At 39.8% G+C, this 19,077-nt stretch overlaps 1 protein-coding gene across 1 annotated transcript in view; it reads right to left on the bottom strand.

Moving 5' to 3' along the window:
• Window positions 1–19,077, bottom strand: part of MYO7B (myosin VIIB) — an 82,811-nt gene that overhangs the window by 41,499 nt on the left and 22,235 nt on the right. Inside the window, exons 8-18 of the mRNA XM_018563501.1 lie at window positions 17,597–17,710; window positions 16,790–16,943; window positions 15,829–15,911; window positions 15,595–15,714; window positions 13,898–14,040; window positions 10,511–10,721; window positions 6,634–6,769; window positions 5,845–6,005; window positions 4,737–4,874; window positions 2,041–2,199; window positions 1,373–1,465 (exon numbers count right to left, since the gene is read on the bottom strand). Coding sequence (XP_018419003.1) covers window positions 1,373–1,465; window positions 2,041–2,199; window positions 4,737–4,874; window positions 5,845–6,005; window positions 6,634–6,769; window positions 10,511–10,721; window positions 13,898–14,040; window positions 15,595–15,714; window positions 15,829–15,911; window positions 16,790–16,943; window positions 17,597–17,710 — 1,512 coding nt within the window. The remainder of the gene's footprint in view (window positions 1–1,372; window positions 1,466–2,040; window positions 2,200–4,736; window positions 4,875–5,844; window positions 6,006–6,633; window positions 6,770–10,510; window positions 10,722–13,897; window positions 14,041–15,594; window positions 15,715–15,828; window positions 15,912–16,789; window positions 16,944–17,596; window positions 17,711–19,077) is intronic.

The raw sequence follows: 19,077 nt of genomic DNA, 5'->3' as shown, positions 1-19,077 counted from the left end.
AGAAGCTGATGGAGCAGATCTGTGCTTCATCAGCTTCTTTTGGGGGGTCCTAGGTGACATTAGGGGTCTTGGAGACCCCTGATGTCTCCATAAAGAGGACCTGTCACATATTGTGCTATCACATAGGGGTTTTTTATTAGCCCCGTATGTGATAGCAATAAAGTTTAGTAAAACAAAAAAAAAATGTAAGCCCCCCCCCAAATTTTTTTTTAAAGTTACACATAAAAAAGAATAAAAAAACAAAAAAAATGTTTAAGTCCCCACCCATACATACACGCATGCAAACATGCAGAGGGGGGCGCATACATGCAAAAAAGACGATTGCGCTCATTACGCTGCACATGTTACATATCGCCGCGAACGTTGCAGTGAGAGCAATAAGTCTAGGGCCATCAATCACTGATAACACTAAACTGATGAGCGGTAAAAGCTTTTAAAGTGTCGCCTATGGCCAATTTTGGGTATGGTAGTTTTCTGCGATTTCGCGTGTGCGCGCAATTTTAAAGCTTGACATGTTTGGTGTCTATTTACCCGACGTGACCCCGACTTTTATATTTTACCAAAAAAATGGGTAATAATAAATGTTTCCTAACATAATGTAAAAAAATAATTATTTTTTCAAATTTTTCTGTAATTTTTCCTAATTATAGTAAAAAATAAAAACCCCAGTGGTGTTTAAATACCACCAAAATAAAGCTCTATCTGTCCCCAAAAAATTGGTGATGTGTTCTTGAGGTGACTGGAGCAGATGAAGATATTCAAGTGTTCTGTTGTTGGCTGTGGAAAAAAAACATCCTGTTGTGGTGAGCAAAGTGATTATAAATTATTCCCTTGGGTATTGCAGTGGCCTGCGCTGCCTTAATTACAAATCAGGAGATCTCTGTAACTGATCAACACAGAGGAGGTATCAGGGATCTGAAAGACCTCTAATGCTTTTTTTAAAAAAAAACTCTCCTCCCATGCTTTGTGTTTGCACATTGTGTACGCTGTCTGCACTACCTCTACTGTTCTGAAACAGACACACTTTTGCTAGTATTGTATTACAGTGCGAGATGTTTAAATTGTTATAGGTACCAGGAAAGACACACTGCTCTCAGTGATTCCCACAGACCTGGTTACACACACCCCACTCCTTCCCTGCAGTACAAATCTCTATAAGCAAGCTTGTGCTGAGGGGTGTGGCTGTTACTCAGCCATGTCAGTACAGTCCACTGGAGAAATAGGCAGGAAGCAGCATTTTCCTTGCTGGTAAAAGGTGTTTCAAAGTATTCCCAACCATAAATCAGTCAGAAATTGTATAACCTGTGGGGTTACAGGTCTTTAAAGAGATACAATTATATCTACATTTGCAGAAAGAATTATTAATTATTACCTTAAGGAAAAGTTTTGTTTTTCCTACTTTCCATTCTTCATGTTTTCCAATAACAGCTTCACAAATATCAACACTGCAAGCCTGGTGATCCAACTAAAAAAGAGAAATTATTATATTTTTCCTTTTACGCAGTAAAGGAAATGCAGTTAATGCAAGTATGGTAAATGGTTTACACAACAACATATTTGTATCCATACTATTACAGTAAATTAATATAAAGTTCCGATATCTATTATCTCAACATAAGGGAATTTTCCACAATTTGCAGACACCTGCACTTGATTCTACTCCTCCGATTTACAGGATATATACAACATTCTCTTGGCCATGTGAAATAATTTTTGTGGTGTCTAAGGTGGGAATTATGAACACTTAAAATATTCCTACTGGACCAAGTAATGTTTACTACTGTGTATTTGTATGTTTCACTATTTCATTTCATCTCATCTCATTAAAACTAATTAAACTAAAAGTTTTATAAAGTAAACAACACACACCAGACCTATCTTACTCAATAATTTCACTTACTGCTAATTTTCAGCAACCTGTGCCTAACTCACCCCAAGCTGTTTGGTTTTGGAGTGGGGCTTTAATAAAGGTTACATTTCTTAAAGTTGCATGTCTTTATAATATTACACGTTGTCATTTATGAAACTACTATATTTTACCTTCTTGCGATTCTGAGAACCTAATGGCATCAACACTCGAAATCTGTGAAAGAAATCGGAGAAGCTGTAACGGATCGGATACCCTGCTTTTCGGATTCGTATGGTCTCCATCATTCCAGAGTATCTCAGTTGCCGAATAATAAGCTCACGATCAAAGAGCTGAGAAACACAAGAAACATATGTTTCAGAGCTGAGTACAGTAGAGCCTATAGTGCTACCCTTGTGAACCTTTTAGCCCTGACCCAATTAAATCAATTGGCATCTACCTTATTTTGAACAGACCAAGTAAGTCTCCCAAATTTCTTGTCAAATGCACAGATTGTATATTAAAAAAATCTGAGAGTCTCTTCAAAACTTATATTTCAGTCAAAGATGGATGATGGAGGCCTAAATAAAAGATCTTGTATATCCTATGCTCAGCCCTGGTATATATTCCAAATAAAAAATGTTTATCCCTAAATTTTTGTATATTTGAAATGGCAAAGTGCCGCATATTAACAGACTCAGTCTGCATGCCCATAAGGACATGGAAGACGTATCGGTATAAAATCTCCAACATTACTTTTGTGTGGCTCAGCTGACATTCTTTAATGATTGGTTCAATCCCTCTCTGGAAAATATGGCCACTGTCCTAGCAATGACAGATGAAGGGTTCAATTAATCTCTTAAATATGAACTTTGGGGCAGGTGTTTTTCCCCATAGTTCTCCTAATGGTCATGGGAGGACATAAACTAGCGTCCTCCCGTGACCCAATGCTCAGTATATCGCAAGCTACAGCTCGCTGTATACTGAGACCGCCACAGCCGGGATGGATCCCGACATTACTGTCAAGATCCACCCAGCTGCGTGATTGACAGCTGGCTCTGCCTATCTAGAGGCAGAGCCAGCTGTAACCGCCCCCTCCACTGTCCGTTCCACCAGTCAGCGCTGGAGAATCGGAGCGGGGAGGGAGTGAATCTCTGCAGGGAGCTGTGAGTGACAGTCACGGCTCTCTGCAGGGACAGGATCGAGAAATGAGTGAGTGATGGTATGTGTTCGCTCACTTCCCGAACTATTGAGCCGACGTGTGACAGCTTCATTGTCACACGTCGGCTCGAACTATGAGGTTGAGTGAAAATCACTCACCTCATAGTTCTCCTTTAAGCCCTTGCTCCATAATTGCAAGAAAAATTCACCTCCAGACCAAGGCATTGTAGCATGGCATAAAGCTAGAACTCTAGGTAATTGTGGCACACCAATTTCACGCAGTACTCCTCCATGGTTTAACTCTCACTTTAAAACTCTTAACGATTATATAGAGGGACTAAATATGCTTGTCAAATCATATGAACATCTTACCATCTGTTTTGAACACCTGAAATATACCTTTGAGTTGAACAACTGCCAACTCGAGGTACCTCACTCTTCATCATGCTGTTCAGGCTCAACTGGGATCACAGGCACTGACTATACAGGTTTCTCCTTTTGAAAATCTACTGTGCTTATTGGTTGTCTCCAAACAGGTGACAAACATATACAATGTTTTCCAACAACAGATCTCTGCCCCCTTTGATAAAGCCTGGTCACAGTGATCTAGAGACTTACCATTCTTAACTAAAGAGGACTTTGAGGAAGCGGAGGAAACTTTTTCTACACAGTAATAAGCACATAGGATCTTCTATAACAATTCTAGTTCATTCACATTCTTCATGTTTTCTGATCATGCTCTAAACTTTATTCTAGGCAACAAATGGACTCTTTATTAATGACAACGATGGGTTTTGATCTACCTTACCTCCCAGAACTTTACCTCCTTGCTATATTGCAAACTATATTATGGGAAAACACCCTTAACAACTAATTAGACTTTTGTTGTTCTATGCCAGAAAAGTAATCTTCCTAAAATGGAAGGATATCTTCACTCTGGACAAAAAGGCATTTGATAATATTGTCACTGACATTTTATCAAAGTACAAACAACTCTATATTAGTATGGTTTGCCCAAATACATTTGCAAATAATTTGGGGATCAGGGTTAATGTCACTTCAGAACCTGGTATACATTTTGTTTCAGACTGTGTAATGCTTTGTACTGAGTCTTGCTAACCATACATCAGTGTATGTTAACTTTTTACCACTGAACTAAAAGCATATGTCTAAGTAATGCAACATGCACCTGGTACAATATTTCTGTACAGAATTAAGGCAAACACAAAATAAATTTACCACACCAAAAAAACTAATAAGTACAATACCTGGCCTGTAACCTCAGCCAAACCCCTAATTCCAATCCTTCATCTAGACTCTAAATATAATTCTAAAACTGAACCTAGGCCCTAAATATAACCCCAATCCTCAAGCCATAATCATTTCTGTGATTGCACAATCACAATAAAAGTACAGTATTATCACAGAAATGAGAACATCATGCTGACACTATTAATGATAAGAATATCGTGCCAAACATTTTAAACGTTTTCTTCTGAATTATCAAGACCAACATATTGGCACTTAAATAAATTGCCATTCATGACTGACCCTGAAATGTGTACCCACATGTATATGCCAATAGAAAATGTTCCACTAGCCTGTCAGTCTCTTATACAAACACAAAATGTGTAATAAATCAGCTTTAAAGCAGGCATAAAGATTTTTGCTCTCAAAGACTTAGTCAAGAAACTCTAGAAACAAGACCTATATAATAGGTCACACATACCAATGGCTTCTTCAAATTATTGGGCTTGATGCAACGGACAAAGTAAGGCTGGCAATTTCCCAGAATTTTCATCAGCTGCTCCAGTGACTGTTTGAACTGTCCTCCAAGAGTGGGTAATGACTTGTTTGTGTCTGAGATCTGCAGGTGAGTAGAGGACACAAAGGATTAAATGCTGCTTAATTTAGAATGAACTTCTACTTGACAAACATGGTTTGTGTTGTCTTAATACTAAGTGATGTTCTGATACTAAGGGTTGTCCTAATTGCCCTAAAAAGTTATATTTAGAGAATCTATTTAGACTGGAAATTCAGTATAACCACTTTTCTGAGTATCCATGTACAGTTGTCACATGATATCAGTAGAGAAACAGTGGAGTGGTGCATCCAGGAACAGACACATAATTGAAGAGAAAATGAGTACAATTTTTATATCTACCTTGTTATTTACTTAGTGTTTATGTAACATGAAATGAGGTACTGTCAAAAGGACCTGTCACTCATGAAATATCTAATCTACTATTCAGATTGATGCAGCTATAACATTTTCCTTTACATGTTTTATTACCGTAACTAGCAAGTTTTAAAGCTGTGGTATCCCATTCTATGGAGTATGCTGGTTTACCTCCCAGCTGAAAGCCTGGGGAATAGTGTTCATTTCAAAACACTGCTGCTGTATGGCATTTCTCTCCCTTCTTCAACCCATGTCAGAGTGGAGAAGCTGAGCAGTAAATTAAGGAAAAGATGGTTTTGCTAAAAGGCATGAAGTTAAAAAAAGGGATGGAGTTAAAGGAAGACTAGTATAGAACAATAGGAATAAATAGGAATAATGCATTTGCTATATTGGGCAATTTAGTCCAGGATCCTAATCAAGAGTCGGGAAGGAGGGAGCTCTAAAAATGGCTGTTTTGGCAAATAAACTGTAAATAAAAAATTCATGATTTATGAAATGTAATTTTCAAAGACATTAGAACTGCATGAGATGGTTGGAAGAAAATGTGTGAAGTTATATGTATGTCTTGAAAGTTTTTCCATCTTAATTTGCAGCACATCACAATAACCCTTAACAGGTGGTGAGCTGAATGAGGACCCAAAGAAAGAATGGTAACAACCTTCTGGCCATTGAGGCCCGAATTCCGGATGATTCCACGAATGGAGGAATTATTGACGTTTTTATCTAACTGGAAGACCTGCTTCAAGAATTTATTGGTAGAAGAGTGGACCATAAGGATAAAATCTGTACTCAGCAAGTCACGGTTCTTGTCCAGAAATCCTGCATCAGAAAAAAATAAAACATTATGCATCCAATATTCTCTATTGGAATCTCTGTTTATTGGTTTACACGGTAATGTAAATATTACAAGTATAACATTATTAACTACAATATTGCTTGTAACATGCGTATTCAGCAATACAGAATATTCAATAAAACCTTTCTTAACAACATTTTTGTTCATGGGTTGTTACTTGTGTGTTATGGTTTGTCATTTCGAAAGTGCAGATAGTTGTGTAGGGAAAAGAAAGTGTGCTTGTGTGTGTGGGAGAAGGGTGAATGAGAGAGGATTAAGAGGGAGCATGGCAGGTTAATGGGTAGCTCCCATGCTCAGTATTGGCAGGTCCGAGTAAGAAGGGTTGTACAAAACTATATTTCTTGTAACAAAGCAACTCCTCGTCAAAGCTGAAATGTAAAATATGGATTTTCAAGCATATTTAATGGGTTATGATCATCCACAAATCTGGACCCAGAATTTTTGCACATTATCACAGCTCAGGCCAATTGTAAATGGTTTTAAACAGCAGACAAAGATAATAGAGAATGTGTTGGTGACCAAAATGTAAATATTAACTAAACATTGGCAACAGCTTTTTATTATTTTAAGAAAATCTTCTATATTACGCACCTTCTGTTTCATATTGTACCAGTCCTGCAAAATGGGTTATTCCAAACTTTGTGTCATGCACACTTTTAGATGCAATGTATATGTTACTTTTACTGTGAATTTTGTTAAGTTTCGTCAGCATGGTGGCATCTGATCCCTAGGAAAAGAAAAGGAAAATCAAACATAGCTGCTTAAAGACTCCAGTAAATGCCCAGACGGGGTATGTGCTTACAAGCAGTATAATAATTTTTAAACTGCAAAGATTAAAAAGGAAGTACACCGAGCTTCAAGGAGACATCCAATTGGCTGCTGATAACATTCTGTCTTCATTTTATTAAAAAGTAATAAATAAAGCAGGCCTGTGCTAATTATAGCTTCCTAATATATGCACGATTCATTCATTCAAAAAAATATTATTTTTAGTGTGTAATAAAAGGAATATAGAATGATAACCAACCACATTTTATTTTCAAATTATGAAAGTGGAATTTTAAGTGCTGTCCATGGTGCGGAAAGAACATGTATAACCAATCACTAAATTCTTTTATAATTTTTAACATGTTAATGTCATTTTAAAAAACACTTTCAATCTTTTTTAAAATCTACAGCTTTCATTTAAATAATACGTGGTGATCCTGCCTTTAAGGTCCTTGTTTAAGCACTTCCTATTAAGGTGTGACAACACTCCCTGTCTCCCATTTACTTCTATGCATTGTCACCCTGTCAAATATGCTTCTGGTGGAAACAATGGAACTGCTTTAATAAAGAGGCTATTCACTTTGCAAGGGAATTTGCACTTTGCAATGGAGGTTTAGCTTAGTGAGTGAGGTGAAGCTCTGCTTACTTCCATCATCTCAGCACGGATGTCACACCACTACCTCAAACTCAATCTGTCAAAAGCTGGGCTTATAATTTTTCCTCCTCTCCGTGTTCCCTCCCCCAACTTCCCCATCACTATCAATAACACTACGATCAACCCTTCCCATTAAGCCAGGGTACTCGGTGTAATCCTTGACTCTGAGCTCTCCTTTCAGCCCCACATCCAATCACTATCCAAATCTTGCCGACTCAACCTCCGTAACATTTCCAAAATACGCCCCTTTTTAACAAACGAAACCACAAAGCTTCTAATTCACTCCCTTGTAATCTCTCGACTCGATTACTGTAGCCCCCTCCTTGTTGGCCTACCACTAAGCAGGCTATCATGAATGCTGCTGCCAGACTCATCCACCTTACCAACCGTTCAGTGTCTGCCGCCCCCCTCTGCCAATTCCTCCACTGGCTCCCACTTGCCCAACGAATAAAATTAAAAATACTAACAACAACATACAAAGCCATCTACAACTCCGCCCCAACCTACATCACTGATCTCATCTTGAAATATCACCCAAACCGTCCTCTCCGTTCCTCTCAGGACTTCCTGCTCTCTAGCTCTCTCATTACCTCCTCCCATGCTCGCCTCCGGGACTTCTCCAGAGTGTCCCCCATTCTCTGGAACTCTTTACCCCAATCTGTCCGCCTATCTCCTACGCTGCCCACCTTTAGGCGATCCTTAAAAACCCATCTCTTTAGGGAAGCCTACCTCATCTCAACATAACTGCCTTTTACTTCCTCCAATAACTCAATCCAAACAATTATTACCTTTTGTATCACCTGCCCCTCCTACTAGATTGTCAGCTCTCACAAGCAGGGCCCTCCAAACCCTATTGTTCTGAAACTGTATTATATTGTAAATTGTATTGCAACTGTACTGTCTCCACTAGTTTGTAAAGCGCTGAGCAAATTTTGCTCAGCACGTGAACCCTATCCTAAAATCTCGCATTAGTTAGATAAGCTTTGAGCCAAAAAGGCTTGATTGTAGGAAGGCGGGGGGAGGCAGGAGAAGGTATGGGGGGAGGGAGGTTGACAGGGTGGGAAGGTAAGTTGGGTATGGGGGTAGGTAGATTTAGGATCATGTCTTCACATAACACATACTACTTATGGTCTGTCATGAGTTATACATTTGTTGTGCTGTTTCCAAAGTCGTACAGAGTTCTTTTAAGTAGTTAAACACCTTTTAGCCACAGAGTCATCCACGCTTAAACCTTAAACCCCCCGTTTGGTGAGGTATGCTGGGGTCGTCTTATACGCTAACCAACACGCCCATGTTTTCGATAGACGCTCTATTTGATCTGGTTCGGTAAGAGTGAGTTCCTCCATGCAGTAAATCTGTTCCACCCTGTCCAGCCACTCTAGCAGGGTAGGCGCCGCCTCACTCTTCCATTTGGCTGGAATTAAGGCTTTAGCTGCATTGAGTAAATGTGGTGTGATGGAGCGAGCATAGCGGCCCATTGATCCCTCGGCTCCATGAAACAACATTTCCAAGGGGTCCAGATGCACTTCCATTCCCTGAATATGGAATATCTCGTCCGCTACCTGTTGCCAAAAGGGTGTTATTTTCGGGCATTGCCACCATATATGCACGTGTGTGTGGCCACCTGTCCACAACCCCTCCAACACAGCGGGGTCACTGAGCTATCTATCTGGTGCATTTTCTGAGGGGTGTAATACCACCGACATAATAGCTTATAGTGGAGCTCCTGGATACCTGAGGATCTGCTCAACCCCCTTGAGAAGGCCAGAACACGCGTTCTGCGTTTCTCAGTAAGGGGGCAGCCCAGCTCCCTCTCCCAGAACGCCAAATAGGGCGGGTGGGAGGAGGCGTCTAGACGCGACAAGACGCCGTACATGGAAGATATATTCTTAGTGGGGGCTGAATCTGCTGGGAAGAGCAGTTCCAATTGGTTCAGGTCCCTTTTGGATCTCAATGGCGAAGGGAGCTGCCCTACAAAGTGTGACAGCTGACCATATCTCCATACATCCATGAAGGAGGGCCTGGGTGATCCACACAGGGAGGAGAGGGGTTCGATCCTCCCTCCCTGTATGATCTGGTGTAGCAATAGTTCGGAACCTTCCTGGATCCATGTGCGATGTCCCCAATCCATGAGCCCCGGCGGGAAGTACAGATGGCCCAATAGGGGCATCAGAGGAGAGTTGTACGGCCATTTTTGTTTAGAATGGAGAACTTTACCGTTCTTAATTTAACTTCATGCAACTTTTAATTTCTGTATTTTTATTTTTCCTAACTTATACTTGGTCCCAAATTTCAGGTGGGTAAACAGACAAGGAGCACAGGCCCCTTGTGAAGTGAGGATGAAGCTGGCCAAACCCTAGGGACTCCCTGTGTTCCCTTTTCAGATCATTAGGTACAATACCATATTAGGTCAAATATCTAATATGGTGAATGAAGTAAGCACCTTGATAAATAAGATCTACAACAGTAATACATACTTATTTCTCATATATTGTTTCTCATTTTATGCTATGAATCACACATGTGATAAATATAAACTATACTGCCTGTGAAGGTTCTCTTTTATCCAGGTGATGGTATAGCTAGCTGTAGTTAGTTACATTAAACTGGACATGTTCTGTAATGGTTTTTTCAATCAAATATTTTTTTTATTGCCACAGATAAAGTTTTTGCAATTACATCATGGAAGATGAGACCTACATTAGAGAAGATTATAGTATCTTCATATAGTATCTTCATTACAGAAGATAGTATATGGTTAGGAAAAAGCATTAGAATGACAGTACATAAAAAGAACCAAAACAGCAATCTTGATTCCTCTCTAAAGTTTTCAACAACACAGTGTTGAACAATATGTACAGAAAATACAGTGGTGCAGCAAGACATCAAGTACATGCAAAGTGCAACATGAAAAGGGTTAGGCACCCCATCCACTGTGCACAGCAGGTTCTGTAATGTTAAAGACGTTTCACTGGTTATAAAAATAGCTTCTTTGGCAAAGCTATACTCTTTTTTTTTTTCCAGAAACTGTTGTTAGATCCTTACCTTGGGAAATTTGCTTTCTTCATCAATAAGTGAGATGATGTTCATGGGCTTTAGAGCAATTATATCCAATGTACGTTGGTTGTCAGAGAAATCCACAATTTGCCATTGTATCTGCTCTGCAGCATATTCATCTTGCTCCAGCTTGAATATATGACGCACAAAAAACTGCTGAAGGTGCTCATTGGCAAAATTAATGCACAGCTGCTCAAAGCTGAAAAGATAAGGATGTGCATAGGTAAGAATTTACTACTATGGCTGAAAGGAAGGACTCATTTTCAAATAAACCACAGATATCTATATTACACATTCTTGTTTTCTGTGTCCAAAATATTTATGCTCTTGCACTAAACATGGTGGGGAAAAATAAGGGGATGGTTTTTAGAATAGAAGTTTTGTGTACTAATAAATTAGATACTTAGGGGGTTACTCACTAAATAGACAAAGGATCCAGCCGTAGCTTCGGCTGATCCTTCGGCTCTCTTCGGCCACCTCGGCCCTTCAGTTCAGTTGAACTGAAGGGCTGCTGTATGGGCTATTCACAATAGCCCGTACAGCAACTGAAGGCAGCCGAACAGCTCAGCCGAGCCAAAGGCATTTGCTTCGGCTCGACAGCCAAAGTGACAGCCGAAACAGGGAGAACAGCTTACCGAAGGCAGGCCATTCTCCACGCAAATGACAGCTGGGCAGAGCCAGCTGTGATCTCAGTTGTAATGACCTGGGGACGCTGATCTGTCATTAAACAATAACAACTGGGCCCAGTTGTTATTCATTGGTCGGGATCTGCTTGAAGACTCTGGCAGGTGCTGGCCAATAGAAAACAGTTGGTCAGAGCTAGCTGTCACCAATAGCTCCGCCCAATTGTATTTTTTTATTTTCTTTAAAATATTTTTATTTTTTTAAATTTTCCTATTTATTTAAATTTTTTCAATAATTTTTCAACTCTTATTTTTTTTTAATTTCACTTATTTTCTTTTCTGCTCGGTACATCAGAGGTACCGAGCAGAATAGCCTAGTCGAATGCCACTCGGCGCATTCGGCTATTCACTCACTGCCATTCGGCCCCTATTAGAATAGGCCGAACGGCAGTGAGTAGCCTGCCGGAGGTTCGGCTCAGCCGATCCAGATGTTGGATCGGCTGAGTCGAACTCCTACTGCACTTCGGCTCAGCCGAACATGCTGAGCATGCTCGGCTGAACCGAAGCCAGCCAAAGCAAGGCGATGTACAGCTGAAATCAGCCGTACAAGCCTGAAGTGAATAGCCGAACAGCGTTCGGCTCACATCACTTCGGGTCAGTTATTCACTTGGCTGCCTTCGGCAGCTTTGTGAATAACCCTCTAAGATACAATACAGCTATCTACAATTCAGCTTTAGCAGAACAGAGTGGAAAAGCTTTAGTTCTATCTGGTTAAGAGCCACTTAGTTATAGTCTGCTGGATGGAACGGGGGGTTGCCTATATTCTAATTTCTTCGAATTGCCCTAGTTTTACCCATGTCTTTAAAATAACAACAAACACACCTTTAGAAATGTTTAGTAATGACAATCTACAAACAGATACTTCTAGATAATTGCCAGGTGTCAAAAATGTCAAAAGTGTGTCAGTCATTTACGAACAGAAACTAAAAACAAGCTCAGTCATGAAGGGGTTAATAAGGCAGATTACTAGCTCTCCTATTACTTCCTGGATTTCTGGCACATGTGACTAGACATGTGAGACACAGACATATTTTAAAACCTAACCCTATGGCTCCTCTGCCCTCAATCTCCTTCCCCGCAAGCAGGAAGTTCGGACGGAGGATCACTTCAGGGACAGGCAGCGGTGACAAGGGACGCTGACAGGTAAGTGTGGGGGGACGGGGGATTCAAAAAGGTACTGTGTGTTTTTTACCTTACCTTAATACAGAGAATGTATTAAGGTAAAAAATGCCCAGCCTTTAGTAATCATTTAAGGCACAGATGGAAAGTCCTTTTATGGACCAGTGATTGCACATTCTGATTGTGCTGCACAGCTAAGCAATCCCATTATAACAACTACAGCAGCTGATCTTTATGATATGATTCTGTGGAAAAGTACATTCAAGGCGGTGCACACTTTTTATTTACTTTATGGGTGAGTACCAGACCTGCATGGGTAATCAACTTGTCATAAAGATGGTTAGGGTTGTAATTAAATGTTGGCCTATAAATAGATGTACAGTTTCTATCATAGAATGTCTGTCATCTGGAGAAAGGGGGCCTCCATGCTTCCAAAACATTGGTAGTTTTGTTTTCCTTTTTGCATGTGATTTTTACTTGTTGTCCTTCGTAAACATCTGAGGTCTTAAAAGAGAACTATGGGGGGAGTGTTTTTCCCCATAGTTCTCTTTAGGGTTTACGGGAGGACACATTTACCGACCTCCTCCCGTGACCCAAAGCTCAGTATATTGCGGGCTATTGGCCACGGTATATACTGAGAGCACCGCAGCCGGGACGGTTCCCAACAATACTGTCTGGATCCACCCAGCTGCGTGCCTATCTAGAGGAAGAGCCAGCTGTGCCCGCCCCCTCCCCCATTCGTTCCTTCACTCAGAGCTGGAGGATCGGAGAGGCAGTCACCACTCTCTGCAGGGAGACGATCGGGAAGTGAGGGGATCGGTGCATGTTTCTGCTCACTTCCCGATCAATAGAGCCGACCTGTAACAGCTTCTTTGTCACAGGTCGGCTCTAACTATGAGGATGAGTGGAAATCACTCACCTCATAGTCCTCCTTTAACTGTTTGTGTCCTGGCCATTTCTGTCATTTGGATTTAAACTGTATCACCATAGGCTGTGCACTTTCTGGCTATCGTAGAATGGTATGAGATAGCTTTTTGTCAATAATTTGAACCCTGACATAATCTGCAAATCTTCTCCACACTGTCTAATAAGGGTTTGACTTTAGTTGGACTTTAGAGAAGAACTCCGTGCAGAAATTGTATACCTGCACTGCAAGGGTTAACTGCTTGTTTTTGCCTAAAAAAATCAGGCTGTTCTCATCTGATTCACGGAGCCAGAAGTGCTCCCTCCTGCCTCTCTCCTCATCCACTGCAGCGATGGTATGTCCCTCGGCATCTTCATGTCCAATACACTGTATAGGTTGTGATAATTTGATGATTCCTAGAGCCGAGAGATGCTCCAGGGACCAATCTAAGAGCCGGCCAGCTCAGAGGATCAGATGAATATAACTTTTTTTTATTCTATCTGAAGACAATAATTCTGATCCTTCTTCTTTGTCTTATGTTACAGTGAAAACAGTGAATCAACAGAAAGTTGTTATTCTTTACTCTGCTAGCCCTTGCCTGTATTATAACAAGACATTGGTTACTACTACATAAAGGCTAATTTAGTTCTATTTTCTTGTTTAAATTACCTGTTTGTATTAAAATGTTCAAAACCAAAGATGTCTAATAATGCAATATGCCTGCGCTCATTTGCCACTTCTTTGGGTGCTGGTGTGAAAATAGCCTCATTGATTTTGTTCACTATCCACATGAACATTCGGCCATAAATGCCCTATAATGGATGACATAAAAAGAAACTGCGTTATACGGATGTTTGTTGCATTGTTTTCTTTTATGCAGTGCACTTTATGAATGTTGTCTATGGACACTTCATAGAAAATACTTTGTTAAAACACTCTGAAGGGAATTTATCAAAACTGGAGCAGACAAAATCTGGAGCAGCTGTGCATGGCAACCAATCAGCTTCTCTCATTCATTTTCAATTCTCAACTGAACAAACTGAATAGAGAAGCTGATTGGCTGCCATGCACGGCTGCTCCAGATTTTGTCTGCTCCAGTTTTGATAAATTCCCCCCCTGAGTAGTTTTTTTTTGCATACAATTAAAACTATTTTGTTTATTATACAATATAAAGCAGTGGGATTTTATTACAGTACAATACAATTTATGCAAATTATATTTATATATCCCCCAAAATGTAAGTTACTTTACACTTTTATATGTTTGGATTGTTAGAAGGGTGGATGTGCCTTAATCTACAGCCATAAAGAGGAACTTAAAATGAAACCCTAGAAAGGGGCTGCCTGTAAAATCATTTCTGTTTTCTGTGCAGTCTTCTTTTTTGATAGTTCATTCAAAAAGAAGAATCGTATAAGTATTGTACCCTCAATTTTACCAATGCTACCTAGCGGATTAGGTCCAAGTGTGACCATATATTCGTAGCCTACATTTATTTATCTAAGAGATCGTGGCACATACTAGCAGTCTGGATACTACTTAAACACTATGATACATAGATTTAATCTTTGAACTTTAGGTAAACCCATTAGACAGGGTTAAGCCGTGACCCAGGGCTAGCCAGATCACAAGTGCTGTATCCAGCCTCTAATAAGCGTACGCGCACATGTCACTCATTTGTTTGTGGTTATCTTATTATGGTTGCTCACTATGAGGCTGAGAATTAAACTGTCTTTGGCCCTGTGGTAACCACAAACAAAGGTAATGCTAAGAATCTGGTCCTCCCATCAGGCTTCTCAATCAAACGGAGAATAGAAACTTTAGAAAGTCAAGAGATGGCCTCCATCCCTGTCCTTCCTTCATTGCACTGCAATATATATATATATATATATAATTAGCCTATTATTATTTATGCATATGAGATAGGGACCTTAGATGGTAAACTCATTGAAGGCAGGGATTAATGTGAATGTACGGTATCTAAAGAGCTACATAAATTGTTGGCTCTGTATAAATGCCTGTACTATTATTTATTACAGGTATTTATATAGCACTGAAAATGTACGCAACACTTTACATATTGAACATTTACATCAGTCCCTGCCCTCAAGTAGCTGCCCTGAGGTCTTTATTGCACATGCATACAGGGCCAATTTAGACAATAGCCAATTAGCCTTCCAGCATCTTTTTGGCGTGTGGAAGGAAACCCACGCAAGCACAGGGAAAACATGCAAACAGCGTCCTGACCAGGATTTGAACCGGGGAGCCACACCGCCACAAGCAAGCCACTGTGCAGCCCTGTAACTTTACTTCACTGCTAAACTGGAACTCCTACTTCAGTATTTGGGAATTGTGCATAATGTTATTACCTTTGTAAAGGCATCTCTGCCATCAGATGCCTGTGAGCAACTCAGAGGCATGGAAACACTCTCTCCTCGTACTATTAGGGTGTGTTTGATAAGGCAATTTCTTAGTTCCATTGCATTGACCTAAATGACAACAGAAGATGTAATCAAAAGTTTAATCCTAAATGTAGATATGTATTTGCAGTTTATTATGCCAGGGCATAAAGATGAGAGGTGACAAAATATGCCGCTAATTACCTGAAGCATAGACGATACTGCGGACAAGTGGCTGGACTGAGACTCACGAACATCACAGCCATCACTATTGCCATACATTGCACCTACAAGAAACAACAGGAAAATATTTATATTTGGTAAAACTAAAAACTGAGAGAAAATGTAACACAAATAATTAAAGGGATTAAATAAATGTAATTTGTAAAGCAAAAGCATATATACTGGCTATACGGACAATCTTATACGTTTATTTAAAAAGTCATACATTGTTTATTTTTATGTGTCTAAGCTTATGCAGAAATCCTTTCTCATTTTGCAAAGGGGTTATTTGCATATGACAAACTAATAAAGGGCAACAACATCCCAAATGGAAAACGTTTTTGTGAAAAACTAGGAGTCTCCTACAACCTCTTAACAAAGGCAGCCTGATTTATCACATAGCACCAGATTCGGAGGAGAGACACTAGTGTTTTTTATTTGTTCAAAAACTGCATTGCAAAAGCATGAAGATACTGGGAATATACAGCCAAACACAGAAAGAAAAGACGTGTCCTACTCTTAGTTTGCGGTAATGTAAAATTGCCTTTTTGATTTAGGTTAAACTCTGGTGCTTCAGTCAAAATTAATTTCAATCTTGGATGTACAACGGATTAGCCATTTCGTTATTTCACTCTTTATGGAGATGAATGGATTCTCTGCAGTAATGACTGGTAGCCAAAGACCATGTAATCTAAGCTAGGGAACAGCAGTTTTTTATGCGTGGCTAGAAAGAGGCACTTACAAAAATTATTTGGCAATGCTGACATACCTTGTTGATTCATGTAAAGTATACATTTGACAATAGGTCGTATATAAAGGAATGTGTAATACAAAATTGAAGTATTATTTCAAGGATCAGCATGAAAAATAGAAAACATTGCCACTTTTGTATGATGTGGAAAAAAATTACATTACATAATAAACCCAAGTTAATATTGCATACTTTGGAACTCCACATTGCCCAAGTGAAGAATAGACGCCAGCAGTATGTTTATGTCAGACTGATCTTGTTCAGAGAAAAGAAGAATCTTCATTGCAGAGCGGACTTCAGCATAGTCCCTGATATCACTGCGCCCCTCACAATCTATGCAGTTGCCCTAAAGTAGGATGAAAATGTAATTTTTAATTTTTTTTTTAATCAAATAAAATAATATAATAATAAATCTACCAATACCCAGTTGTGATCTCTGAAAATAACTAAAACTATAATCAGGTATAGCTAGTAACTGTGGGTTGAAGGTGTTTCATTCCACTGTGGGACCATTTAGGACTTGCTTTATTATAGTAAAGCACATAGGTGACAGGATAAATATTCAATTTAGCTACATGTAGAGGTTGCTAAATCTGGACATAAACACTTAAACCCCTATCTTATCTGACTTCCAGATGTGATGCTTAGGTGAGCATCAGGCGTTTCTAAATGAACCAAAGATAGTGAGGGCACATGCACTGCTTCTGCTCATTGGGCATGACATAGTAAGATAAGTAATGTTGATGATGGACATACTGTATGTCTCCTTGCCCACCGTTGTAGGGACATACCTGCCTGCCTATAGTCAGCCCATATGGGAAAAGATCTCTCAATCAGCATCTAAGAAAATTATTACTATCATTATAAACATAGGAAGATACACAATCATCGGAAAAAAATTTCGGTCTGTTCATTTCCTCTATTGTTAATTTAAAGGTATTGATCATGTAAATATAGTCATCAAGGAAAATATGAGGAACAGAATATGATTGACATTACCACAGTCAGATGCTTGTAGTCTGAACAGCTGCCAAGGTTTAGCTGCTTCTTTTGTTCTGAACTCATTCCGAGTAACATGCAGTAAAATATGTGGTAGTTTCTCTCTCCTGCAGCCTGATAAATGAGATGAATGCGGGCAATTAAAACTATTTTCATAAATGGTTGTGCATAAGTTTGACTGAAGTAGGCAAAATAAGCACATGCTACTGACTTCCATAACCCAAGATCACCGCTGTTCACAGCAGCACTGGAGAGAATGGTGGGTGCACTCCGGCCGAGCCCAACTTGCTTCAGAATCAACAGTTACAGAAAAAAATCAGGTCACGTACTACAGACTTTTCCTGAAAGGTACAGATCGTTCTGCCGTGGATCCTCTTAACTCTGACATGTTTCACCCAATATTAGCCTTAAGGTGCCCATACACCTGCCGATTATCGCAGGTGATGCCGCGATCGTACAATAATCGGCAGGTGTATGGGCAGTGTGCGACCGCATTTACTGTACGGTCGCACGACTTTAGACTTACGAGCACGCTAGAAAACCTGCACGATTTTCCGTGGGTTGGTAGTGCGATCGCAAGACGAAAGCCGCACGGGCCGGTGTGCACAAGCGCATACTGTCCGCTCAGCATTGCAATAATCGGCAATCCCTCCCCTCAGCGGGGAGGGCTTGCGATGATCGCAAATACGATCTGCCTGTCCAACATGGGCAGTTCATACGGGAGTTTTAATAACCTTACAATCATCGCACAACGAAAGTCGTGCGATGGTTGTAAGGTGTATGGGCAGCTTTAGTCATTGAGTCCACTACGACTAAGTACATTATTAGGTGAAACATGTCAAAGTGAAGAGGATCAACGGTGGGATGATGTGTACCTGTGTGCTACAATAAACTTTTTTGTGAAGTTTGCAGTGTGTGACCAGACTTTTTTCTGTAAGTAAAAGCACATGCTACTGTTATGAGTATATTCAATGTAACTTCTATTATACAAACTCTTTTTTATCATTCTTGTAAGTGTTATCATTTTACACGCATTAAATCTTTTTAATTATTACTGCAAAATGGGGAGCGTTCTTTTGTTTTTTTCTGAGCATTGGTGACTGAATGACAGAATGAAAGATTAAATAACTCTTGGAAGATTTAGGAGAATCCAGGAAACTAGTCCATCGGCTGACATTGGAAAAGAAAGGGGAGAAACAAATGCTTCATGGTCAGTTCATAACAAGGTGACCAACAACAGCCGATTTAGGAGGCTCCAGGAAACCAATCCACCGGCTGAGAGTGGAAAAGAAAGGAGAAACAAACGATTTATGGTCAGCCGGTAACAAGGTGACAAACAACAGCTGGTGAGTACGAATTCCACATGATTTAAACACAAGCAAAGGAAAAAAGAGCACACTGACGATTAGAAAAAAAGCATTGACATATATACATATGTATGTGTGTATGTATATATATATATATATATATATATATATATA

Source organism: Nanorana parkeri, unplaced genomic scaffold (genome assembly GCF_000935625.1).
Source record: "Nanorana parkeri isolate BGI_ZX_2015 unplaced genomic scaffold, ASM93562v1 scaffold667, whole genome shotgun sequence".
Classification (NCBI taxonomy): Eukaryota; Metazoa; Chordata; class Amphibia; order Anura; family Dicroglossidae; genus Nanorana; species Nanorana parkeri.
Note: the sequence above shows the minus strand (reverse complement) of the source record. Positions and strands in the feature narration are given on the sequence as shown.